The following is a 22,704-nucleotide window of genomic DNA, read 5'->3' as shown; positions in this document are numbered from 1 at the left end:
AGTATCAAATTCAAATCATTAAGACTTTAGAATGGAACTTCACACTCTGGTAGGATGAAATTCTGTGTGTCACTGCAAGAGCCTTGACAAATCGATTGCACTGACGCAGATCATCACATCCCACCAAATAAACCATCGCCCCATTTTGAGAAAGCACATGGGTGCATTCAAGAACAATAATTATGATAAGAAAAAAATGCTGTGATGTTGAATATCAGCGAGTGCTGAAAAATCAGCTTTTGTAACTCAAGAATCATTAATTAATTGCGCCTGCTAAATGCACAGCAAAACAACCACACCTTTCTGATTGTTTAGTAGATTAAATTCACAGGCTCATGGAATATCATTATTACAGTAAAGAAGAAAATCCCCCACGCCTTCCCCACAACTCAATTACTAAATGCTAATAAAGAATAAAAAATGGGGGCAAATTGAAATTCTCACCATCAATGCAATTGCCAAATGGTAGTTGAAACTTTTCCTGGGGAAGGATTCTCTAAATGTTGTCAAACCTGATGTTTCTAGAAGAAGCGTTAATTTACACCATCAAATACAACAGAGGTGATCTACAATTAGCATATCTCTCAGTTATGAGACTGAGGATTCATGTTGTAATGGAGATATTACACCTAAAGGGTGTAAGATCGACACAGCATGCAAGAACATTTACCTCAAAATGGAAGTCGTATGACTGCCAAATGGTGGGGCTCAAAATAATCAGAGGACGCATCATCAAAGGCATTCAAGAGAGCTCCTCCTTACTGAACTTGTTCCAAGCTTCCTGTTCAATGAAAAGCAAAAGACACCCTCAAGCAAATGAGAAACAAAGTAGAAAAGCAACTAAAGGCTAGATGTAGCAAATGAACCACAGTCGAAAACAATCCACTACCCAGCAATGGAGGTACCTAATTTTGATACTAGGAAATTCATGCTGTACCTTGAGGATATCAAAAACCTTCTCAGAAGTATATTTTTGTTGAATAGTGGCACCTTTCTGTTGAACCTTGTCAGGATGGACGCATAATGTTGCCTTTCTATAGACTTTTTTCACTGAGGTAGAGGTGATCAAATCTGTCAGTGAAACTGGTTTCCAATCACACTCAGGCCAAAGCACCTGCTCATCATTCCACATATAAAATAAACATGTTGGTAATTACTTTATGCTTAATTAAACCAAGAAGAGGGGGGGGGGGGAATCATTGAACATTCAATAATAGCTTCAAAACATGAGAATGACATTTCATTTTCGTTTGAACTGAAACCCATCGCTTCAAGCAACCTCTTAAACAGAAAACACAACAAATACACAAGTTCTAGCAAGTCCAATGATGCTGCCAGTGGCCCTCAAAATGTTTTCTTGATAGTATGGTTGGTGGTGAAAAAGCATAGACTTTACACCATTAGAGCAGTGCCTATAAAGGTACCGCAAAAATAGGCATGCATGGAGTGTGCAGGCACTATCATCATATCAAAACTCCAACAATAATTTTAACTTCACCATCATAAATACAGATAACCCAACACTTCCAGATGCAGAACAAATAAAAAGTCGTAGCATGGCACAAGACTATTTTAATGGAGCATATCAACATATTAATGTTTCATGGCATTCATTCAGAGCCAGAAACAGCAGTTGTGATCATCAATCCAGAAGCTCGCTTCAAAGACTGGTTCCAAATTGCCACTTCTAAGATGCAAGACCACAGTTTGGTCAGAGACTAACAAGCAATTCAGATATAAAAAGTAACAAATATAAGAGAATAGATGCAATACTTTCATGCCTAGTAAAGTGCTGAAAGTTAAGCAAAAAGATTTACAAATTAAAAAGGCTGTTGTGAAACTCACATGTTGCAATGATGATAACAGTGCACGCATATTGCCTTCCTTCCCTGCAGCCCAGTGCTTTATCTGAACATCCATTTTGGCAGCTATCCTCTGCAAATTAATATCAAATATCACCAAAATATTACTCAAAATTAAGAGGTTACAGTGGGAAGAAAAAAAATAAATATTGGAAGATACAGCCATGATCCTGTTAATCCCGGCCTCACAAAGAGAGAGCAACAAAGAAATGAATAGATATGATCATTTATGTATGTACCATATGTACATACACATTAGCACATAGAGTGAGTTCTTTACAACTTGTCTTTAACCCCAAAAGAAGCACCACAACCATCCTTACATTGTGCATATGGTGCAAAAAAACCAATAACTTGTAGAGCCAGTACACAAAGATCCCACTAATGCATTGCAAGTCAAGGCAACTCTGAATTCAAGTCAAGGCAACTCTGAATTTACTTACATGCCTCTCCTCTTGCTCATGCAAAGTTTGAAGGTCACGCTGGTTCATATCAGCAACTGCTTGTTCCTGTATATAAAACAATCCAAAATTGTAGAAATCTTCATCTATGGTGACAAATACAAATTCAATCTACAAAGGATGCATTCAATTTCATACCGTCAACTAGGAACATCAGCTATGTGCTTTAAATCAACAAGCAAGGAGTCACAGATATGACTCAATGGCAAGTTATCATTATTACTCTATGCAGGCTCTTACTAAGAAAAGGTGCACAAGATGAAGCCAGGGTTAGAAATACTGACAAAAACCAGAGAAGGACAAATCACTTCTTCCACTGCTGCTGGAAGGAATTTTGTGCAAGATGAAGGTCATTAATTTATGACTACAGCCATTAATTCATCAAGTACAAGAGCTCTTAGATACTACTTCTCTATTCTTATTTCATAAATCCACTGATTTATTTTCACCCTCTATATAAACAAACACGCAGTATTACTATAATCCAAGAGAAAAAAAATAAGTTCATCCAGTCAATATTATAACTCTGGTCGTATTTGAGAAACAAAGAGTGGAGAAATGACAAGAAGGAAAACAGACCATACGATCCCTGGTCCTCTGGTGACGATCCCATCTGGCTCTTCTTCTTTCTTCACTTTCCCCTTCAACCTCCTCAAATTCTCCAGATAATGTGGCATCTTTGGCAGAGTAAAGGTGTCATCATATTAGAAAAGCCAATGCATCAAAAGAACATTTCTACTGCTACCACTGAAATCTAATTTCAATAAAAAAAACTACCTCCAAAAATCAAAGAAAGGTCACCAAGTGCATTTGTTGTAGAAGAAGTCTTCCTTATGCCAGGTGAGGGGCTTGAAGCCTTTTTAAAAGGGAATTCGGGCTTTCCCTTTCCATTTATCTTTGCATCAAATAGAGGGTCCTAACAAGTCCATCCAGAGTCAAATAAAAACAAGCTACTAGTGTTACAGAAACCTTTACTCCGGTATCAGTAGTTCTTACCAGAACTCCAGACCTTAACTTTGGTATATTGCTGGACTGAGAAACCCTGCCAAAAAATGATTCTAGATCATCCGCGCTCTCCTTTACTTCCCCAGCATGGTGACCATTAGAGACACTACGAGCATTGTTTTGCATCCTACCCATAGCAAAGTCTTCCAGTTCATCTATGGCAGAAACATCCAAAACTTTTCCTGCATCATGGGGCATTGTAATATTATTAAGTTTATGAGAACAGATAAGTAAAGAAATCAAGTTGACCTACTGTTTCAATTTAAGTACACAGACTAATTTTGACCTGTCTTCAAAACTTGTCCTGGTTTTGGAGGGGGTCTCAATGGTGGGGAACAATTTGATGAAACAGCAGGTTCTGTTCTTCCAGAATGATTAAACTTACCAAATTCCTCCAGTGGGTCTGTAAACGATTTTGTTGTGGTTGAAGTTTGTTCAAGTACAGCAAAAGGGTCCTCCGATGAAGTGAATGCTGGTGTAATTGTATGCATATTTTTTCTGCACCAAAGGGATGATAACAAGAAACGTTCACGGACATGCCATTACGTACCGAAAATGGGGTAACACTATATAGTTCCAATAAAAAAAGATTATAAATAGACTGGTAAATCACTATAAAAGGCTCCGAAAAATTTAACTAAATCCATACTAAACAAGAAATCTAATGCTCGATTACAAGAATCACTTTGAAGTATATCATCCTGTCTCAACTTTTAGGCCATTAAACTACCATCTCATCATTTTCTAGAGAATGTGTGATAAGTAAATTAACTTTAACTTGTCATGCCCACCAGTATTCATACATAAAGCACAAGATTTATTATAGTATGCAAATATCTCCCTACATATACAAACCAATAACAGCAAATACAAGCTAAAGCATTGGCATTTAGTTAACCAAACAACTAAGCAAGTAATCGATGAGAGCATCAATTAAGCATGTAATCAATGAAAGCGTCAACTTCCCCATAAAGAGACACATACTCTTTCCACGATGAGTTAATGGGACCAAACCCAGGTATCAAATCATCAAAACAAACAGATCCATTACTGCTCGGAGGCTTCAATTTTGTGCCGAAACCCCCCAACAAATCTTTGACTGGTGCACTTTGCTTGGCGGCCTTCGAAGAAGTAAACGCCCCAAAAATATCATCATCCTCGTTGTTGTTATTGTTATTGTTATTAACTGATGAACTAGACCCATTTAATCCACCAAATATATCATCAACAAAAGACGATTGCACACTCGAACTTTTAGTATTTGAAAACACAGAATCAATATCGAAACCAAACCCAGTACTCGTCTGTTTTGAATTCTTTTGAAAACCACCAAAAATGTCAAAATCATCACCAAAATTCTGGGATTTTGAATTGTTAAAGAGAGTTTCGTGATCATCCATGAAAGACCCATTATATGAATTGGAATTGTAAGTTGATTTAGAAGAAGATGAGTTGGATTTCGGGTTTGAAGAAGGGAAATCTCGAGTTTGGGCGTTATTGGGTCCTCTCGATGTAGACATTGGAGCCGATTTTCCTTGCGGTTTTAACCCCAAACGTTCTGTAAACACACCAAACTCGTCCATTTCGAGAAAAAAAAATTGAGCTATTATTTTTAATCAGTTCTGAGAAATGGGTTTTTTGATATATAAGAAAAGACAAAGAATTGGATGAAACTGGAGTGGAATTGAAGCAAAAGAAAGGAAGATCCTGGAAACAGGGGAATTTTTCTTTTTTCTTTTTCTTTTCCTTGTGTGAAAAGAAAAACAAAAAAGGAGAAAGAATTAAAAGGTGAGAGAGGGTATCAGGTGGTGTAAACAAAATGGCGGGAGTTGGGTGATAATTAGAAACAGAGAGAAGAAAATTTTCCAGGATTTGTAAGAGAAATTTTAGATTTCAGGGGTCCGTCTGCTTCACTCTCTCTCTCTCTCTCTAACATTTTCTGATTATGTGCCTGTCTGTCTGTGCTTCTGAGAACTGCCTAGGCGGTGGGTGGGAATGCGGAAGCAGCCCCATTTTGACTTCTAAGTGATGGGTCATGGGTTTCAGGACTCCAAGTTTATTATAAATCCTTCATCTTCTTTATTATTATCATTTAGTTCTTTCCCATCACTTTTGAATTTTGTTCAATCTCTCCCTGATGTCTCCAAAAAAACAAATGAATATATATAGATATATATACTCAAATGGACTTGTTTCTTTTCTTTTCATCGGAAAGGAATTTTGGATCCTCTCATTAAATATGATTAATCATGTTTTCAAATCATTCTATTATTTTTAAATTTAATTTTGAATTAAATATAAAAATAATATATAATTAAATTGTTTCCATTCTTATTATGCTTCAAATTATATTTATTTAATTTATACTCACAATTTAAATTTAATGAATATAATAAAATAAGAGAAGGAAATGACCTTAATTCAAAAAACAATATGCGACCAAAATTTTCAACAAATATAAAATTAAAAAAATAGCAATTGGATTTTTAGGATAGTTTATTTTCATAAATAGAATCCAAGAAATTTATATAGAGAGTAAAAAGATTAGTTGATAAATAAGAAATTTGTCTTGAACTAGTTAGAAAATCACTAAAAATTACCAATTATAAGAATAAAAAACTATGATTACCTCATTAACTTTAAGTAGTAGTGAATTTTGATTTTTTTATGATTTTATAATTATTATTTAGATATTGTTTGGAATTCTATTTGGAATTATTTTTAAAAATATTTTTTGTTAGAAAAAATATTTAAAAAATATTTTTAATATTAACATTTTAAAATAATCTAAAAACATTAAAAATTAATTTTAAATAAATAAAAATAAAAATTTTAAATAATACAGTTGGATAAAAATAAAATATTGTATTAAAAAGCTATATAAGTCAATGTGGATGTGGATGTATACCGCTTTAGATTATGACACTTATCACAATTTTAATATAGTAGATAGTTAGTTAATTAACAAAAGTTTGTTAGTGTGTTATTAATGACTTATAAGCGACCATCTCTTGTAATCAACATTATACAGTAATAATTTTAATCAAGTATTTTCTTTTTCTTTTTCTTTCTCTCTTGCTCTCTCTTTATCTCTACATGATATTGATATAATCTACATAATTATAGTTTTTGTTAATCAATTGGTAAAGATTAGCATGGTATCAGAGCACATTGTTGCTCATGCTTGAAATTTCTTGATCCTCTATTGCTTCCGCATTCTCTATTTTTTCTTGTATAATTTTTGTTTCTTCTGCATTTATAAATTGATCTTTATATTTGGTGGTATCTAGTGTTTCTTCATTGTTTGATTTGTATTTCTTTATGAATCTTGCATAGCAAGTGTTTGGTGTATTGTCTCATTCACAGATTGATCTTGAAGTACTGATGGTGACTGCTTCACAACCCCAATTGCTTCAATCTTCAATTACAACTCTCATTTCCTCCATTCCTACATCAGTTAATGCCAAATTTGATGAGTCAAACTACCTCAATTGGAACTTCTAAATCCTACTTTTACTTGAAATTAATGGAATTATGGAGTATATTGATGGTTTGCTCCCTTACCCACTTCAACATGGGTTAACCTGTGTTGAATCTGGTATAATCTTTTCTTTCTCTGAAACTAATGAATATATAGTATGAAAAATGCATGATCGAGCTATTATGCAATTGATCATTACCACATTATTATTGATTGTTATGTCTCGTGTAATTAGTAGCACTAGCTCTAAAGATTTGTGGATTAGATTAAAGGAATAATTTTTCACTATATCTAAGACTAGTATTTTTCAGATGAAATCTAATCTACAAACAATTAAAAAGGGTTCAGATTTGATTTTACAGAATCTTCATCGCATTAAAAAAGCTAGGGACTACTTGTCTGCTGCTGGGGTATATTTTGCAAATGAAGACATTGTGATTTTTGCCTTGAATGGCTTACCACTTAAGAAGGAAGCATAACTCAAAGGAGAATAATCTCAATCCTCTACAAGGCTAAGAATCTGAACTAAGTGAAAAACCAAACTCATCTAAGTGTCTAGATAATAATCAAACTGATATTTGTCAATCTATCTAGTTTATTTCCAACTCTAATTTCAATTCTTGTGATGATCTTAATATTTTCATTGCTACCTGTAAGGGTGTACAATTTTATACCAAACACTTTATGTCTAACTATGTGTCCTGTAAAAATCTTTTTTTTTTTTTTGCATTTACTTCACATCTCTCTTCAGTAGACAAGAATGTATAAGATATAAATATTATACATGGATGCCTGAGTGGAAGAATGCTATTTCTAAATAGATAAGGACATTTGAGAAAAATTATACATGGAAAGTGATGGGTCTGCCAAAAGAAAAGACAATAGTGGGTTGCAAATGGGTGTTCACAGTCAAGTATAATTCATATGGATCTCTCGAAAGATATAAAGCACGAGTAGTGGCCAAAGATTTTACTCAAACCTATGGTATTGATTAGTGGCGGAGTCAAGATTTTTTAAATGAGGGGGTAAATTACTAACAAATATTTGATATTATATACTATACATACATATATTATCTATAAAAATTAATTTAAAATACATGTACCAATTCAAGTCAAGCAAAATTAATTTAAAAATACTTTTAAAATAAAATAACTTATGTTATAATTGTTTTCTTCAAGATTTTATATTTTAAAACTGCTTCATAATGATTTTATTTTTAATCTCATTAAAAATATATTTCAATATATAAAACAAGCTTTCATTTATCTATTTCTAAATCTTTCAAGGATTAAAAAAGTTCTTGACAACAATTCTATACTGACATATGGTACATAACATCTAAAATCATAGCTTAAAAGGATTGTTCCAAATTGATATTGTTCTTACTGACTTGTTATTTTGTATAAGTGGATTAAACATAAATATTAAATGCCTTTTAATTTATTTATTATGTACCTAATTTGTTTTTTGTCCTGTAATCATTAGTAAATTCAATATCATCATTTTTCATATGAAATTTATAACACAATACTTATCATTTTATCAAAACTCATTTCAATTCATATTCGTTAGCATACAATATTACCTATACATATATTAATTCAACAAACCCATAAATTATTATAAACTCTAACATTTTTAATAACTAATTTTTGAAGATGTAAACCCAGTTTTTTTGGAGTGAAGTCTCTAACAACACAATATAAAAAAAACACGAATATAAAAAAACATGACTGCTAAGCAAGCCAACTCTTTTCTCAAACTCATTAGTTATTTCATTCTCTCTCTCTATATATATATATATATATACCCCAAAACTGAAAGGAATTTTCTTTTTGGATTTGATTTTGGAATGGGGCAATTGCCATCTCTTGCCCCTATGTGGCTCCGCCACTAGTGTTGATTATCTTGAGACCTTTGCTCTAGTGGCAAAGTTGAATATTGTGAGAGTGTTTTTCAACAATTAGATATGAAGAATATGTTTTTAAATGGTAATTCGGAGGAGGAAGTTTGTATGGATCCACCGCCTAGATTTGATGAACACTTTGGATTTAAGGTATGTAAACTGAAGAAGTTACCATACAAGCTCAAACAGTCTCCAAGAGCCTGGTTTGAACTATTCATTCAATCCATAAAAAAACAAGGATATATCCAAGCTCAAAGTGATCATACTATATTCATAAAACACTCCAATGATGGTAAGATTGCAATTTTCATAATATATATGGATGATATTATTCTTACTAGGGATAATATCACTAAAATGGATCAATTGAAGAAAAGTCTAGCTTTAGAATTTGATTAAAGATGTGGGGTCTCTAAGATACTTTCTTGAAATAAAAGTTGCTCATTCAAAAAGGGGTATTGTTGTCTCATAAAGCAAATACATTTTTGATCTCTTTAAAGAAACAGGAATGAATGGATGTAGACCTGCCAGAACTCTAATTGATCCTAATAAAAAATAAAGAGATATTTAGGATGGAAATCCTCTAAATATCATTTGGTACCAGAAGTTGGTGGGAAAATTGATTTATTTATCTCACACCCGACTAGATATTGCATTTACAGTCAGCATAATAAGTCAATTTATGCACTCACCCTATGAAGTACATCTTAAGACAATATATCGTATCCTAAGATATTTGAAGAATACTTTAGGAAAGTAATTGTTTTTCAAGAAAAGTGAGTAGAAGACTATTGAAGCATATAAATATACAGATTGGGTAGGCTTAGTTACAGACAGAAAATCCACATCAGGTTACTGCATCTATATATAGGGAAATTTAGTCACTTAAAGGAGTAAAAAATAAAGTGTAGCAGCACAAAGTAGCATAATCTAAGTATTGATCTATGATGTATGAAGTATGAGATCTTGTGATTTAAAAAGATTCTTCAAGAATTAAAAAGACCATTAGGGATGCTAATGAAACTCTATTATGACAACAAGGTTGTGATTAACGTTGCTTATAACCCTGTACAGCATGATAGAACCAAACATATTGAGATTGATAGACACTTTATAAAAGAAAAATTAAAAGCTAGTATTATTTATATGCCATTTGTTCTAACAACATAACAAATGGCTGACATTCTTATAAAAGGATTATTCAGATCAATCTTTGAGTTTCTTATCAGCGAGTTGGGTATGATAGATATTTATGCACCAACTTGAGGGTGAGTGTTGAAGATAAGGATAATTAGTTTCTATTTCAAATTCAAATTTAGATTTGAATAAGTTTGTTAAGGAAGTATGTTAGTGGTTCCTATAATCTGATAGATTATGATTGACTTTTACCAGTACTACTTTCTGTTTCAAATTCAAAATTAGATTCGAATAAGTTTGTTAGGGAAGCATTTTAGTGGGTCCTATTCTTTTGGCATTTCTTATCTTTATGCAATATGGTAGATTATAATAAACTTCTACCAGCACCACTTTGGGTATAAATACCTCATATAACTTTTATTATTAAATAAGAAAAAGATAGTGAAGCTCTTATTCTTCTAAACAACTTTCAATATGTCTATGTTTTCTCTTTGCTATCCTATTTTGTTCAGGAGTATATGGACAAGAGAGGCAATGTGAAATGCACTTTTTAAGGAGAAAAAGTTTCAGTCAATTACTGGTATACTCATCCTCCGGTCAGTTTGATAAGTTTTAATGATGAAACAAATTGAGTAGAAACAAAGGAATAAAAAACAACAAAGGTAGGAAACAAATCAAATTTATTTACTAAAGGGAAAATCTAGCAATATCTGGTACATTCATTAACAAATATAGTGTAGTATTTATACCCATCAAATAATATACATGGTGCAAGACCCCACAAATTAATATGAATAGTGTCAAATAGAGTTACAGACCTATAGAGTTACAGACTTATTGACATACTGTAGAAGAGATAGTTTGCTAAATTTCCCTTCAAAACATAAATGACACATTATAAGTATAATGATTTTTGGAACATGCATGTGAACTTTATTTAAAATCAAGGAAACAATGTTATTTGTAGGATGTCCTAACCTCTGATGCCACAAAGTGGACTGAACTAGTTGACCAAGAAAAGCCTTAGTTTGGTATGTTTATTACGAGGTTAAAGGTGAGAGAGAGTGGATATGATACAATCCATTACTGCATAGGCCTCTGTAAAGGATCTTTCCTATAGCTTTATCCTCAATCCAAAAATAAAAGGCATCAAATATGAGTCCACAGTTATTATCAAGATAAAGGCAATATACTAATAATAAATTCTGAGTAATTTAAGGAATACAGAGTACAACATTCAATTTAATTAGAGAAATTGATGAATGATGAGTATAATGACCAATATGGGATACTAGCAAACCTTTACCATTTACAGTATGAATTGTTTCAGTTGTTAGATATGGTGAGGCCAGCAATAGATTAACCAAATCAGTTGTCATATAATTGGTGGCATCAGAATCAGTGAGCCACACTTGAGAAGATCCTGAAGAATAAGATGATGGAAAGGCAAAGTGGATCACTTTGTGGATAACTTGCATAAGGGATTATTTTACTTTCCTGTTCTGTGAAGATATGACTCATAAATATGGAGAAGGAGCTTAATATAGAGTATACTACAGAGGCTGTGGTTGCTTAGGATAAGATGACTATAGGGAATATAAAGCAATGTAATTCAAACCCTTATCATTATAGAAGCAATACCATGTTGTATGATTGCTTCTACCACAAATGGTGCATCTGGTTCTCTTAGAAGGAGAAGCCCTATAGAAAGGAGCAGTGTGTTCATTAGAGGTGCATAACTGACAAACTAGAACCATGAGTGTAGAAGGATTTCAAAACTGATGAGCAAGGGATTGACCAAGAACTCCATGATTTGAGTTGGGAAGCACATATGCCATAAGGGGAAAACCTGATTTAGAAAGCAAAAATCTAAATCCATGAAGGAATCGACCTTTACCCCTGTTCTTGTTTCTATTATATAGCTGAAAGTTTCTAGTGTGAACATAAGGATGACCATAATTTGGAGAGAAACTTTGAGACTGAAAAGGATGTCCCTTATATGTATGTATCACCTGTAATAACAACCATAGTCGACATAAAATGAGAATTAACTAAAGTGTCAATAATCACCTCCTCTGCAAGCAACTATGAGTGAAAGTCTTTTAATGAAATCACACTTTCATGTCCCCTTATAACACATCTGAAGGTCAAAAGTTTTAAATTTATAGTACTTATTTTATTCCCATTGTCAGTATCATTATCATTTTGATTGTTAGATGGCAAAGAAAATGAGTCATCCAAACTTTTAAAAAACGTATCAGAATTTGTTATACTCAATCCTAAAGTTTCAATATTTGGATGAACAAATTGATTTGAATTTGATGATTCAAGCAAATTGTTTGGTGTTTTTTCTATTTTAAACATGTCTAAATCTTAACTTGTGCTTTCCCCTTGAAGATGAGTTATTAAAAAACGTTTGAATTCAAAAAAGGTTATATTTATGATGACAAAAATTTTTTAAAAAAATCTGATCAAAACATTTATATTCTTTTTAAATAAGTGCATATCCTATAAAAACACATTTTCTAGCCCTAGGATCAAGTCTCTCCCTGTTATGGTCATGAATATAGACAAAGATAGTGCACCTAAAATTTTTTAAAGGAAGTATAAATGATAGCCTAGATATAGGATTATAATTTATGAATACCTGTAAAGTTGTTTTGAAATTTAAGACCCTAGTAGGCATTTATTTATAAGATAGGTAGTTATGGGAATAGCTTCACCCTAATGGTATTTAGATACTTTATTTATGAAACATAAATTTGTAGCCATTTTCAAAAGGTGTTTATTTTTTTGTTCAACTATTCTGTTTTTTAAGGTGTATCATCAAAAGAAATTTGGTGAATTATGCCTTTTTCTAAAATCAATTTCCCCAAAGCTTTGTTGAAGTACTCTTTTCCATTGTCACTATGAAAAACTTGAATTTTTGTTTGAAATTGTGTTAGCACCATGGTGTAAAAAATTTTAAAAACTTCCTTCACTTTTGATTTTTCTCGCAGTAAATAAACCTAACTTACCCTGGCATGGTTATATATAAAGGTGACAAACTATTTTTTTGCAAAAAGTTTTGAGACTTTTAAAGGCCCCCATACATTACTATATATTAATGAAAAGGGTTTTGAAAGTCTATATAGTTGTAATGGAAATGAGGTACAATGATGTTTAGGTAACTCACAAAATTCACACTAAAATGAAGTTGTATTTTTATTTTTAAACAAACTTGGAAATAAATGCTTTAAATATTGAAAACTTAGGTGGTCTAATCTATAATGCCACAACATTATTTCCTCACTACAAGCAAAAAAAATAGATTTAAAACAAGTACTTGTAATACGTTTTCTCTATTTGGATCCATCTTCAAGGAAATAAAGTCCACCGATCTCTCTAGCCCCCCTGAGGTTAGTTCCTAAAACTCACAATAAGAAGGATAAAAGTTAACATGACACTGATGATCATGAGTTATTTTAATTATAGATAATAAATTGCAGGATAAATTTGGAACATGAAAAACATTATAAAATGTAAGAAAATAAGATATAAACACTCATCCTTTTCCAGCTATAGCTGAAAGAGAACCATCTATAATTTTGATCTTTTTGTTTCCTGTACATGGTTCATAGAAAGAGAATATTTTTGAAGAACCAGTCATGTGATCAGTAGCTCTAGAGTCAATGATCCAAGAATAATGAGCATTTGATTTTATACTAGAGAGAACTGCAATGAGATAATTACCTTATTGAGCTAAAAAGCAAGAAGGATTTGAGAATTGTGGAGATTGAAAGAGTTTGTACGGGTGCCCTAATTGTTCCTTTGTGAAATTAGGCATCTCTGAATTGATTTGTGGTCCCTAAGAATCTTCACTCATGGTCTGAAATGCTCTGCCATCATTACCATTCCTTTTTTAAAAAGAATTCTTGGGCTTGCCATAGATTTTCCAGCATGTCTCTTTAATATGCCATGGTTTTTTGCAATGGTCACACTATGGTTTCTTCCTTCTATCTTCATATAAATCAAATCCTCTAGAAACAAGAGTTGGGCTTTTTATTTCTAGGTTGGATTTAGGTTCTGGATCTGTCAACATTATTTTTCACCTGGCATCTTCCCTCCTAACTTTTGAAAAAACTTCTCTGATAGATGGTAAAGGTTTTTTGCCTAGAATCCGACCTCTTACCTTATCCAAGTTATGATTGAGTCCTACAAGAAACACATAAACTCGATCATGTTCCTCTCTTTTCCTATGCCTCACACTATCATTTGGGTAGTCTCATTCATCTTTATAGCAAAGATCTAGCTTTTGTCATAACATCACCCTCTAGTTGTAGTATGTCATGACTTCCCGATGTCCTTGCTTTGATTGCCACAACTTAGATTTTAAATAAAAAATCTATGATGAATTCTCTAGATCTGAATACATGTCACGTACTGCTTCCCAAACATCTTTGGCAGTTGGTGAAAAAAGAAGGGGTTTTCCAATAGCTGGCTCAATTGAGTTGATAAGCCAAGTAATTACCAACGAGTTCTTTGATCTCTGTAGTTTTAGATTAGAATCATCTGCTGCTGATTTGCTTACGTCTTCATTTAAATGATTGAGTTTACCTCTGCCATCTATTGCTAACTTCATAGACTAGGCCAATTATAAGTAATTTTTTTCATTCAATTTGTGAATGGTAAGTTGAAATGAAGAATGTGATGTTGAAAAATCTGTACCACTGTTTACTATAGTGGTTTTAGACTGTACATTTTATGTAATTACTTGTGAGAAAGATGAAGGTTTATTTACCCTGATCATAATAATTTTTGCCATTAAAGCTTAAAAGCTTAAATGATAAAGAGCTAAAGCTCTGATACCATGGAATTTTTATAGGAGAATAAAAGCTGTACTATCTTTTTATTATTTAATAATAGAAGTTTCATAATATATTTATATCCAAAATAGTGCTGATAGAAGTCTATCATAATCTATTAGATTGCATAAAGATAGGAAATGTTAAAAGAATAGGAACCTGCACTCACATAAAAATAGGAACCACTAACATACTTCCCTAACAAACTTATTCAAATTTAAATTTGAATTTGAAATAGAAACTAATTATCCTTATCTTCAATACATCATTGAAACCACTATCACTTTATAACAAACAACTAAATTATCATCCAAATTTTGGTTTTATGCTTATCAAACAACCATATATTTAATCAATCATATGCCTACTGTTGTTTTTCATCATAGCTCCCCTTTTAAGATGTTATTTGGATCCTCCCTAATTATTACATATTTTAGTGTTTTTTTATATGGTTGTTTTAGTCTTCTCAAGCCTTATAATAGCCCCAAATTACAGGCTAAAATTATGAAATATATGTTTCTTGGATATGCTATAAAATGTAAAGGCTATTTGTGCTATCATATGCCAACAATGAGAATATTTGTATCTAAGCATGTTATATTTGATGAGCAATAATTTTCATATACAGAATTATTGTCTACACCTTCAAACACACTCTCATCAATACCATCATGTTTGTTGTCCCCTTGTCCAATGCCTATAGTTACTACATAAAACTTAATTATCTCAACCATCCCAGATTCTCCTTCTCACCTTTCTACTACTCATACACCTACCTTATCTGTAGTCTCTATTAGTCCTCAATCTATTACTGCTCCACTTTCAACCTCTCCTCTACTCCCTATAGCATCTAATCTTATTATACATTCTGATTTCGAATATCATGAGTTTATTATTGATAATTTACAAGTGGTGTTGTTCATTCCTCCATTTAATCTTTGTTCGATACATATTAGAAGTAAAAGTGAGATTATTAAAAGGAAGACTCTCATAGCCAGTATACAGGATTCTAAGGCACTTATTTGACTGTGGTTGAACCAACTAATTACAAGGCTGCCATCAAAATTCTTGTATGGTTAAAGGCTATAAAAAAAGAAGTTCATGTCTTACATGCTCAAAGCACTTAGCATTTAGTTTCATTGCCAGTAAACAGGAATCTAGTTTACTGTTAGTGGATTTTTAAGGTGAAGAGACATTCTGATAGTTCTTGTACAAGGCACAAAGCAAGGTTTGCTAAAGGTTTTAGTCAAGAACCTAGATTGAACTGTGGGGAGACGTTTAGTCCTATGGTGAAACCTACCACAGTTCGATTAGTTCTAACTTTTGTTGCACATTTCAACTAGTCTTTGCAATAATTAGATGTCAAAAATGCATTTTTACATGGTATTCTTCAAGAGAAAGTTTATATGTCTCAACCTCCTAGTTTTGAAAATCTCAATCATCCTTATCTCGTATGTAAACTACATACATCTCTATATGGGTTAAAACAGGCTCCTTGGGCTTGGAATGACAAGTTTACTCAGTTCCTTCCTTATTTGGGTTTTGAAACCACTTACTTTAATTCTTTATTATTTGTCAAACATGTTAGTCATGAGATTATGGTGTTACTTCTCTATGTGGATGATATCATTATCACCGGGAGTGTGTCTAGTTTAATTCAGCAAGTTATTAGTGCTCTAACTACTAAGTTTGGTCTCACAAATTTAGGATTCCTCTAATATTTTTTAGGAATCCAAATTACTCGAATTGCTACTAGTTTGTTTCACAAACCAAATATATTGAGGACTTATTGGCTAAATCTAAAATGAGCGAGGCTAAAACGTGTGATACTCTATGTCTCCTTTACCATAAACTACTCAAAGATGATGAGGAGCCTTATTCAAATCCTTAGTTGTACAGAAGCATTATAGGGGCTCTGCAATACCTCACTTTCACAAGGCCAAATATTGCTTTCTTTGTGCATTAGGTATGCTAGCATATGTAGCACCCCATGATATCTCACTTTACTACTGTTAAAAGAATATTACGATACCTAAAGGGCACTATGAAGTTTGGTCTCTTATATATTAGAGGAGATTTATAGTTAAAAGCCTTTAGTGATGTTGATTGGGCAAAGGACTTTAATGACAAGAGATCTACTACTAGTTTGGTGGTCTTTTTAGGTAATAATCCAATTCTGTAGTCCTCTAAGAAGCAATAAACTATTTCTCGATCTTCTACCGAAGCGCTTTATCATTCACCTCAATTAAGTTGAATTGGATAAAACAGCTATTAGCGTTTTTGCACATTTCATTACCTAGTGTACCTGTTCTTTTTTGTGACAATATGTTAGCAATTGCCTTGTCTTTCAATTGTGTTCAGCATCAAAAGACTAAGCACATCGAAATGGATATTCATTTTGTTTGTGAAAGAGTATCAAGAAAACAACTCTCAGTGCAGTTTGTGTCCTCCCAAAAGCAATTTGTTGATATCCTTAACAAGGGGCTAAGTGCTCCTTTATTCCACACATATTATTGCAATTTCATATTTAGTTTTTCACTCCTTAATCCTGTGAAGAGATGTTAGAGTATACTACTTCAAATTGTGATACTTGTCACAATTTTATAGTAGATAATTAGTTAATTAGTAAAAGTTTGTTAGCCTGTTATTAAAGACTAAAGACTTATAAGCAAGTATCTCGTGTAATCAACATTATGCAGTAATAATTCTAATCAAGTATTTTCTTCTTTCTCTTTCTCTCTTTTGTTTTTCCTTTTTACATGATATTGATATAATCTACATAGTTATACTTTTGTTAATCAATTGGTAAAAATTAATAGGATCATGACAGTTATGATAAAGACTGAAAATCATAATTGTTTTTATAACCAACAATCTAGAAAAGATTGAGCTATGAGCTAACGTTGTTCTCTGAGGATTTTTACTGGCCCAAGATTCATTTAATTTGAGAATATTAGCTTTAAATTTTCCTTATATCTTTTAATCAATTTCCAATCTATTTTTATACTTTAAGTAAATTGTTTCTCATTTATCTTTATAGTTTAATCTATTTTTCAATAAACTATTTTATTAAATACTTTTATATAAAATGATAAAAATATCCTCATATAAAAGACTTAAATATAATTTAATTTATTTAAAGAAATAAATTTATATTAAGAAAAAAAGAATTTGCCAATTTGTGCTAAAATATGTTTTTCCTTTTAATATTTTTTTTTAAATAAATAAGCTTTTGAGCTTTATCATGTGATGGAATTTCATTAAACTTAAATGAAAATGTTATTATTTTGATAACAAAATATTATTTTAATTTATTTTTTATTAATTTTTTTTTTTAAATAATTACACTATTGAACATCTTTAAAACTTTAAAATTATGAGTTCGCGAAGTGTTGACAGCTCATGGTCTCCACTTGTTAAAACTTGGACAATGAAACGAAGCCACTAGGAGGGTGAGAAAATTAATTGAATTATTTAAAATATTCATGAAAAAATAATTCAAAATTAATTAAATCTAATGCTTTTATTTTATTTTATAATTTTATTTAGGAAATTAAAAAATAAAAATCAGTTCAGTTTCAAAAATCAAAACTGAAAAAGCCAAAATCAAACCTCTGAAAAAACACTTACAAAAAACTAAAAGCTCGTTTTAGATTAAAAGCTCACTAAATCAAATTCTACCTTAATTAAAATTTTTATGGATTAAATTGAATTTATTTAATTTTTTAAAATACAAAAATAAATCAAACCAATCACCCTCGTCAACCGAAGATTGGTCTTCCACTGTCGTCTCCCAGGTCTCCGCCATGCCTTTCGGTGGCTATTGACTTTTGGAGGACTCCATTTTTATCGTAATAAAACTAGATAATTAGCGTATTTTATAGCAAAATCTTTTACAATATATATATATATATATAGCGTATTTTATAGGGAAAAAAATTAATTATGGGTTTAAAGTTTGATGCATAATTTTAATAACAGAGATTAAGAATGATGTGTTAACAAATGTTAAAAATAGATCTTATTGCTAACTAAAATTAAGTCATGAAGTTAAGAAATAAATACAAATTAAAATGTTTGATTTTATGCTGTGGCAAGCCCTTTATTTTTTTTTTCACTTGATTACAACATAGTTTTTTTTACAAGAAGACTAATAAATTAAATTCTATCGAAAGAAACTAATTTGATAATATAAGTCTTTTTTCTATTAATATCTTTAATTTCAAAAATAAATCTAGCCTTTTGTTCTAGCCAAAAGCGCAATCCTAGTAGCTACGCACACCTAGTCCATATAAAAGCTTGAAAAAATCCTATGGCTAGGCTCTCTGAAAAAGCGCTAAGACTATAGTGTTTTTTTTTTAAAAAAAAAAAAGAAAGGAAAAAAACAAAAAGGTTCATTTCTTCTTGTTTTAAGTTTTGATCTTTTAATTTTCAATCTATTAAAAATAATGAAATCATTGTGTTTTTTTAAATAAAATCAAACACTTCTTCAATGTCAAGATTTTTTTAGAAGATAATAACTTTATAAAAAATAAATTTAAATAAATTTAAAGTTTAATTTTTAATAAATATAATAATGAAGGAAGAAATTAAAAAATTAAAAAACCCAATGTTAATCTATTATAATTTATCTCATGATCAACAGTAAAATCAAGAGCTCATTTAGATTCATTTTTAATTTAATTTTAATAAGCTACATGCAGTTGACTTTAATTGAGGGGGCGGCGGACGGGAGGTTTATGAAACGCCTGAGATGACATTAAGTCAATATGGGGTATTTTAGAATTCCAAGATAGTTTGATAAAAGTCTATGGAAAGTAAGCCATTTTGAATGCAACAATTATCGAGAATAGTAGTTGTTTTTAAAAATCATGTCACTCTTAATCTAATTCAATTAATAAATATTAAAAATTTAATTTAAAAACTAGTGAAAATTTAATGGATATTAAATAAGATTCAAGATTAAATGATTCATAAAAAATAGGTTATCAAAGACATAATAAAATTTTATTTTTAACACATTTAATATTATTATAAAGATTTTATCATTATAAAGATTTTAATGAAACAATTTTAATCATATCTTAAAACATCATTAAACATGATTATAATTTATTAAGTATTTTGTTTAAAGTTAATTATGATTTTATTTGGTTTTATTTTAATATATAGTTAGAATTATCTTGTTAAAATATCTATAATGGTACTAGGTATATTAAAAATAAATTTGATATGTTTTTGATGATTTATTCTTTCTTTCTTTCTTTTTTCCTTCATTTCTCTTTCTTGCTACATCATTTTATATTATCTTTTTTTCTTGATCATTGAATTTTGAATCATAAATCTTGTCTTTTAACTATTAGATCTTTATAAGATTTTAAATTTATTTTTATTTAGGTTAATTATTTTTCAAAAAAAATCTTAAAACATGACTAAATAAGCATTATTTCAAAAAGTAGATACACGCAAAAATATATTCTGAAACTTCCCTATTATTCTAAATAACAGTTGTATGTAGAAATAATATTTTTAAATATATTTATATTCAAACTATGCTATTTTTTAAATATTTGTTTTAATTTGTGTTATTGTTTCAAAACTTGTAGTATTGTTTTTAGCAATGTTTCAAAATATTTTTTGATTTTTAAAATTTATTTTTAACATCATTTTATTAAAATTTAAAAAAATATATACAAAATTAATCTGAAATAAAAAAATTTAAAATTTTTTAGATTTATTTTAAAATATTTTTGAAATGAAAAGAAAGGAAGATCTTTCACTTACCTGCCGAGTAATGAAAGTCAGAATAAAGTACCTATACTTGTGTGTTTCCGCGCGTGCGTGTATTCCGTGTCCGCAACCAAAACGTGAGTTTTGACCACGACCACAGCCACAGCCAGAGCCAGCCAACATTGATTGATTGTTCTGTTCAAAGCACAACCAATAACTAACTTTATACAAGTCCAACATGTGATTGAACAAGGTGGTTTTCAAAGCCGCACACAAAAATGGGCAATAACCTGCTCTTCTCTTCCTCTCTCTGCCCCTGCTTCTTCTTCTTCTTCTTCACCATTTTATCCATTCATCCAGTTTCAGCCGCTTCTTCATGTCCCGTAGATCTCAGCTACGTCCAAACTGTGCCGTGGGACACATCGCTGTGCCGTCAACCTGATGGATTAGAACATTGCTGCCAGACTCTTCTAAGTGTCTTGGGCATGGGAATTGCCCAACACTTAAGAGAGACCTCCATGTTTCAATTTCCTAATTCAAATGCTTCATCTGCTTGCTTATCTGATTTTCAAGCCAAACTTGCCACCTTGTCGATAGACCCATCATTAGTCCCTTCTTGCTTCAAGGACTCGAGTCAATTTGTTAGTAGCACTTCTAGTTGTGTTGGAATCGTTACTACACAGGATTGGATTGAGAAGGTTGGTCCAATGACCCCATTAAACACGGCTTGCAGAGGCGATTTTTCAGAACTAACGAGGTGCAGCTCATGTCTTGATGCAGGGCAGAAGATAAATTCTCAGTTAACGAGTCTAGACCCAAATGTCACCGCCACCTCCAAGTGCTTCTACTATACTTGTTTATATGCTGCTGGGATTGTGAGCGAGCTTGGTCCCCTGGATGCCACAACAGCTGCCTGCACCCTAGCCTTGCCATTGGCTAACTCAGGTACTAAAAAGCCAGCCAAGAGCAAAAATAAGTTACTCAAGCTCGTATTTGGGCTATTGGGCTCTTTGATTGGTGTCTTGCTTGCTTTTGGACTAATCACCATGTATAGAAAATGGGACAGGAAGAGGAAGGTCAGTGCTTCACATGAAAGATTTGTCAGCAGTTTCAAGGCCAGCATGCTGCCTAACTCTGGTGCAAAATGGTTTCATTTATCAGAACTTGAACGAGCCACACAAGGGTTCTCTCAAAGGAATTTCATAGGCCAAGGAGCTTATGGCGTTGTGTACAAAGGAACTCTAGCAGATGGCACCTTGGTTGCAGTGAAACAAATGCATGATTTGGATTCACAGGGTGATGAAGACTTCTCCAATGAGGTTGAGATCATAAGCAAAATAAGGCACAGGAATCTTCTCTCTCTGCGAGGATGCTGTGTTACAAGTGATAACTTGAAAGGTAAAAGGAGATACCTTGTTTATGATTTCATGTCTAATGGTAGCCTCGGCGACCATTTATCCAATGACCATAGCAGGAAGCAATTAACTTGGCCTCAGCGTAAGAATATCATTCTGGACGTGGCCAAAGGACTTGCTTACTTGCACTATGGTATCAAACCTGCCATTTATCACCGTGACATTAAGGCGACTAACATACTCTTGGACTTGGAAATGAAAGCAAAAGTTGCAGATTTTGGGTTAGCTAAGCAAAGTTTAGATGGCCAGTCTCATCTCACCACAAGAGTAGCCGGCACACACGGTTACTTGGCACCTGAATATGCTCTATATGGGCAACTGACAGAGAAAAGTGATGTTTACAGTTTTGGAATTGTGATTCTTGAAATCATGAGTGGCAGGAAGGTGATTGATACATCAAACTCATCATTCCTTTTGATTACAGATTGGGCTTGGACACTAGCGAAATCAGGAAAGTCACAGGAAATTCTCGACGAGTCGATAAGGGATCAGGGACCCAAAGGGGTAATGGAGAGATTTGTTCTTGTTGGCATTCTCTGTGCTCACGTGATGGTAGCTTTCAGACCAACCATTGCCGATGCTCTAAAAATGCTAGAGGGCGACATTGACATCCCCAGGTTACCAGAAAGGCCATTGCCGCTCGGTCACGAGTCATTCAGACCTTCATGGAAGGAAAGTTCGTATGCAACGGAGATATCAAGAACCAGCAGCTCAAGCAGGAGAGTAATGTAGATTTTCCTACATTGATTAGGTCAGCAAGGACATTGTTTTTTAATCCCCGCCAACCTTGGAATTTTCAACTCAGGCCCGTCAAATGTGGCTGCTCTTTTGCATCTTGGAATACCTTATCATTCTACTTA

The 22,704-nt window shown here is 32.1% G+C and overlaps 2 protein-coding genes across 2 annotated transcripts; one reads left to right on the top strand and one right to left on the bottom strand.

The window, feature by feature from the left end:
- Positions 1 to 237: 237 nt before the first annotated feature.
- Positions 238 to 5,353, bottom strand: LOC105109422 (auxilin-related protein 2-like). Its single transcript, XM_011004146.1, has 9 exons — positions 4,313 to 5,353; positions 3,615 to 3,826; positions 3,320 to 3,510; positions 3,101 to 3,239; positions 2,903 to 3,000; positions 2,306 to 2,371; positions 1,846 to 1,935; positions 938 to 1,114; positions 238 to 781 (listed from the first exon to the last, which is right to left on the bottom strand). Exons 1-9 carry the CDS (start codon positions 4,909 to 4,911, stop codon positions 743 to 745), a joined length of 1,611 nt encoding a protein of 536 aa, XP_011002448.1. The 5' UTR covers positions 4,912 to 5,353; the 3' UTR covers positions 238 to 742.
- A 15,149-nt stretch (positions 5,354 to 20,502) lies between these two features.
- On the top strand, positions 20,503 to 22,594 carry LOC105109420 (probable receptor-like protein kinase At1g11050). Its single transcript, XM_011004141.1, has one exon. It carries the CDS (start codon positions 20,708 to 20,710, stop codon positions 22,574 to 22,576), a length of 1,869 nt encoding a protein of 622 aa, XP_011002443.1. The 5' UTR covers positions 20,503 to 20,707; the 3' UTR covers positions 22,577 to 22,594.
- Positions 22,595 to 22,704: the final 110 nt, after the last annotated feature.

This window comes from Populus euphratica, unplaced genomic scaffold (genome assembly GCF_000495115.2).
Source record: "Populus euphratica unplaced genomic scaffold, PopEup_1.0 scaffold214.1, whole genome shotgun sequence".
NCBI classification, from domain to species: Eukaryota; Viridiplantae; Streptophyta; class Magnoliopsida; order Malpighiales; family Salicaceae; genus Populus; species Populus euphratica.
The sequence above is the reverse complement of the archived record's forward strand: the minus strand, read 5'-3'. Positions and strand labels throughout refer to the sequence as shown.

Bases quoted from the DNA above. Each gene is read 5' to 3' on its own strand.
- LOC105109420 (XM_011004141.1), top strand. From the start codon at position 20,708: ATGGGCAATAACCTGCTCTTCTCTTCCTCTCTCTGCCCCTGCTTCTTC.
- LOC105109422 (XM_011004146.1), bottom strand. From the start codon at position 4,911: ATGGACGAGTTTGGTGTGTTTACAGAACGTTTGGGGTTAAAACCGCAA. The intron at 3,827-4,312 runs GTATGTGTCTCT...CCTTTGGTGCAG, and splicing joins ATTAACTCATCGTGGAAAGA to AAAAAATATGCATACAATTA. The intron at 3,240-3,319 runs GTAAGAACTACT...TGGACTTGTTAG, and splicing joins AGTTAAGGTCTGGAGTTCTG to GACCCTCTATTTGATGCAAA.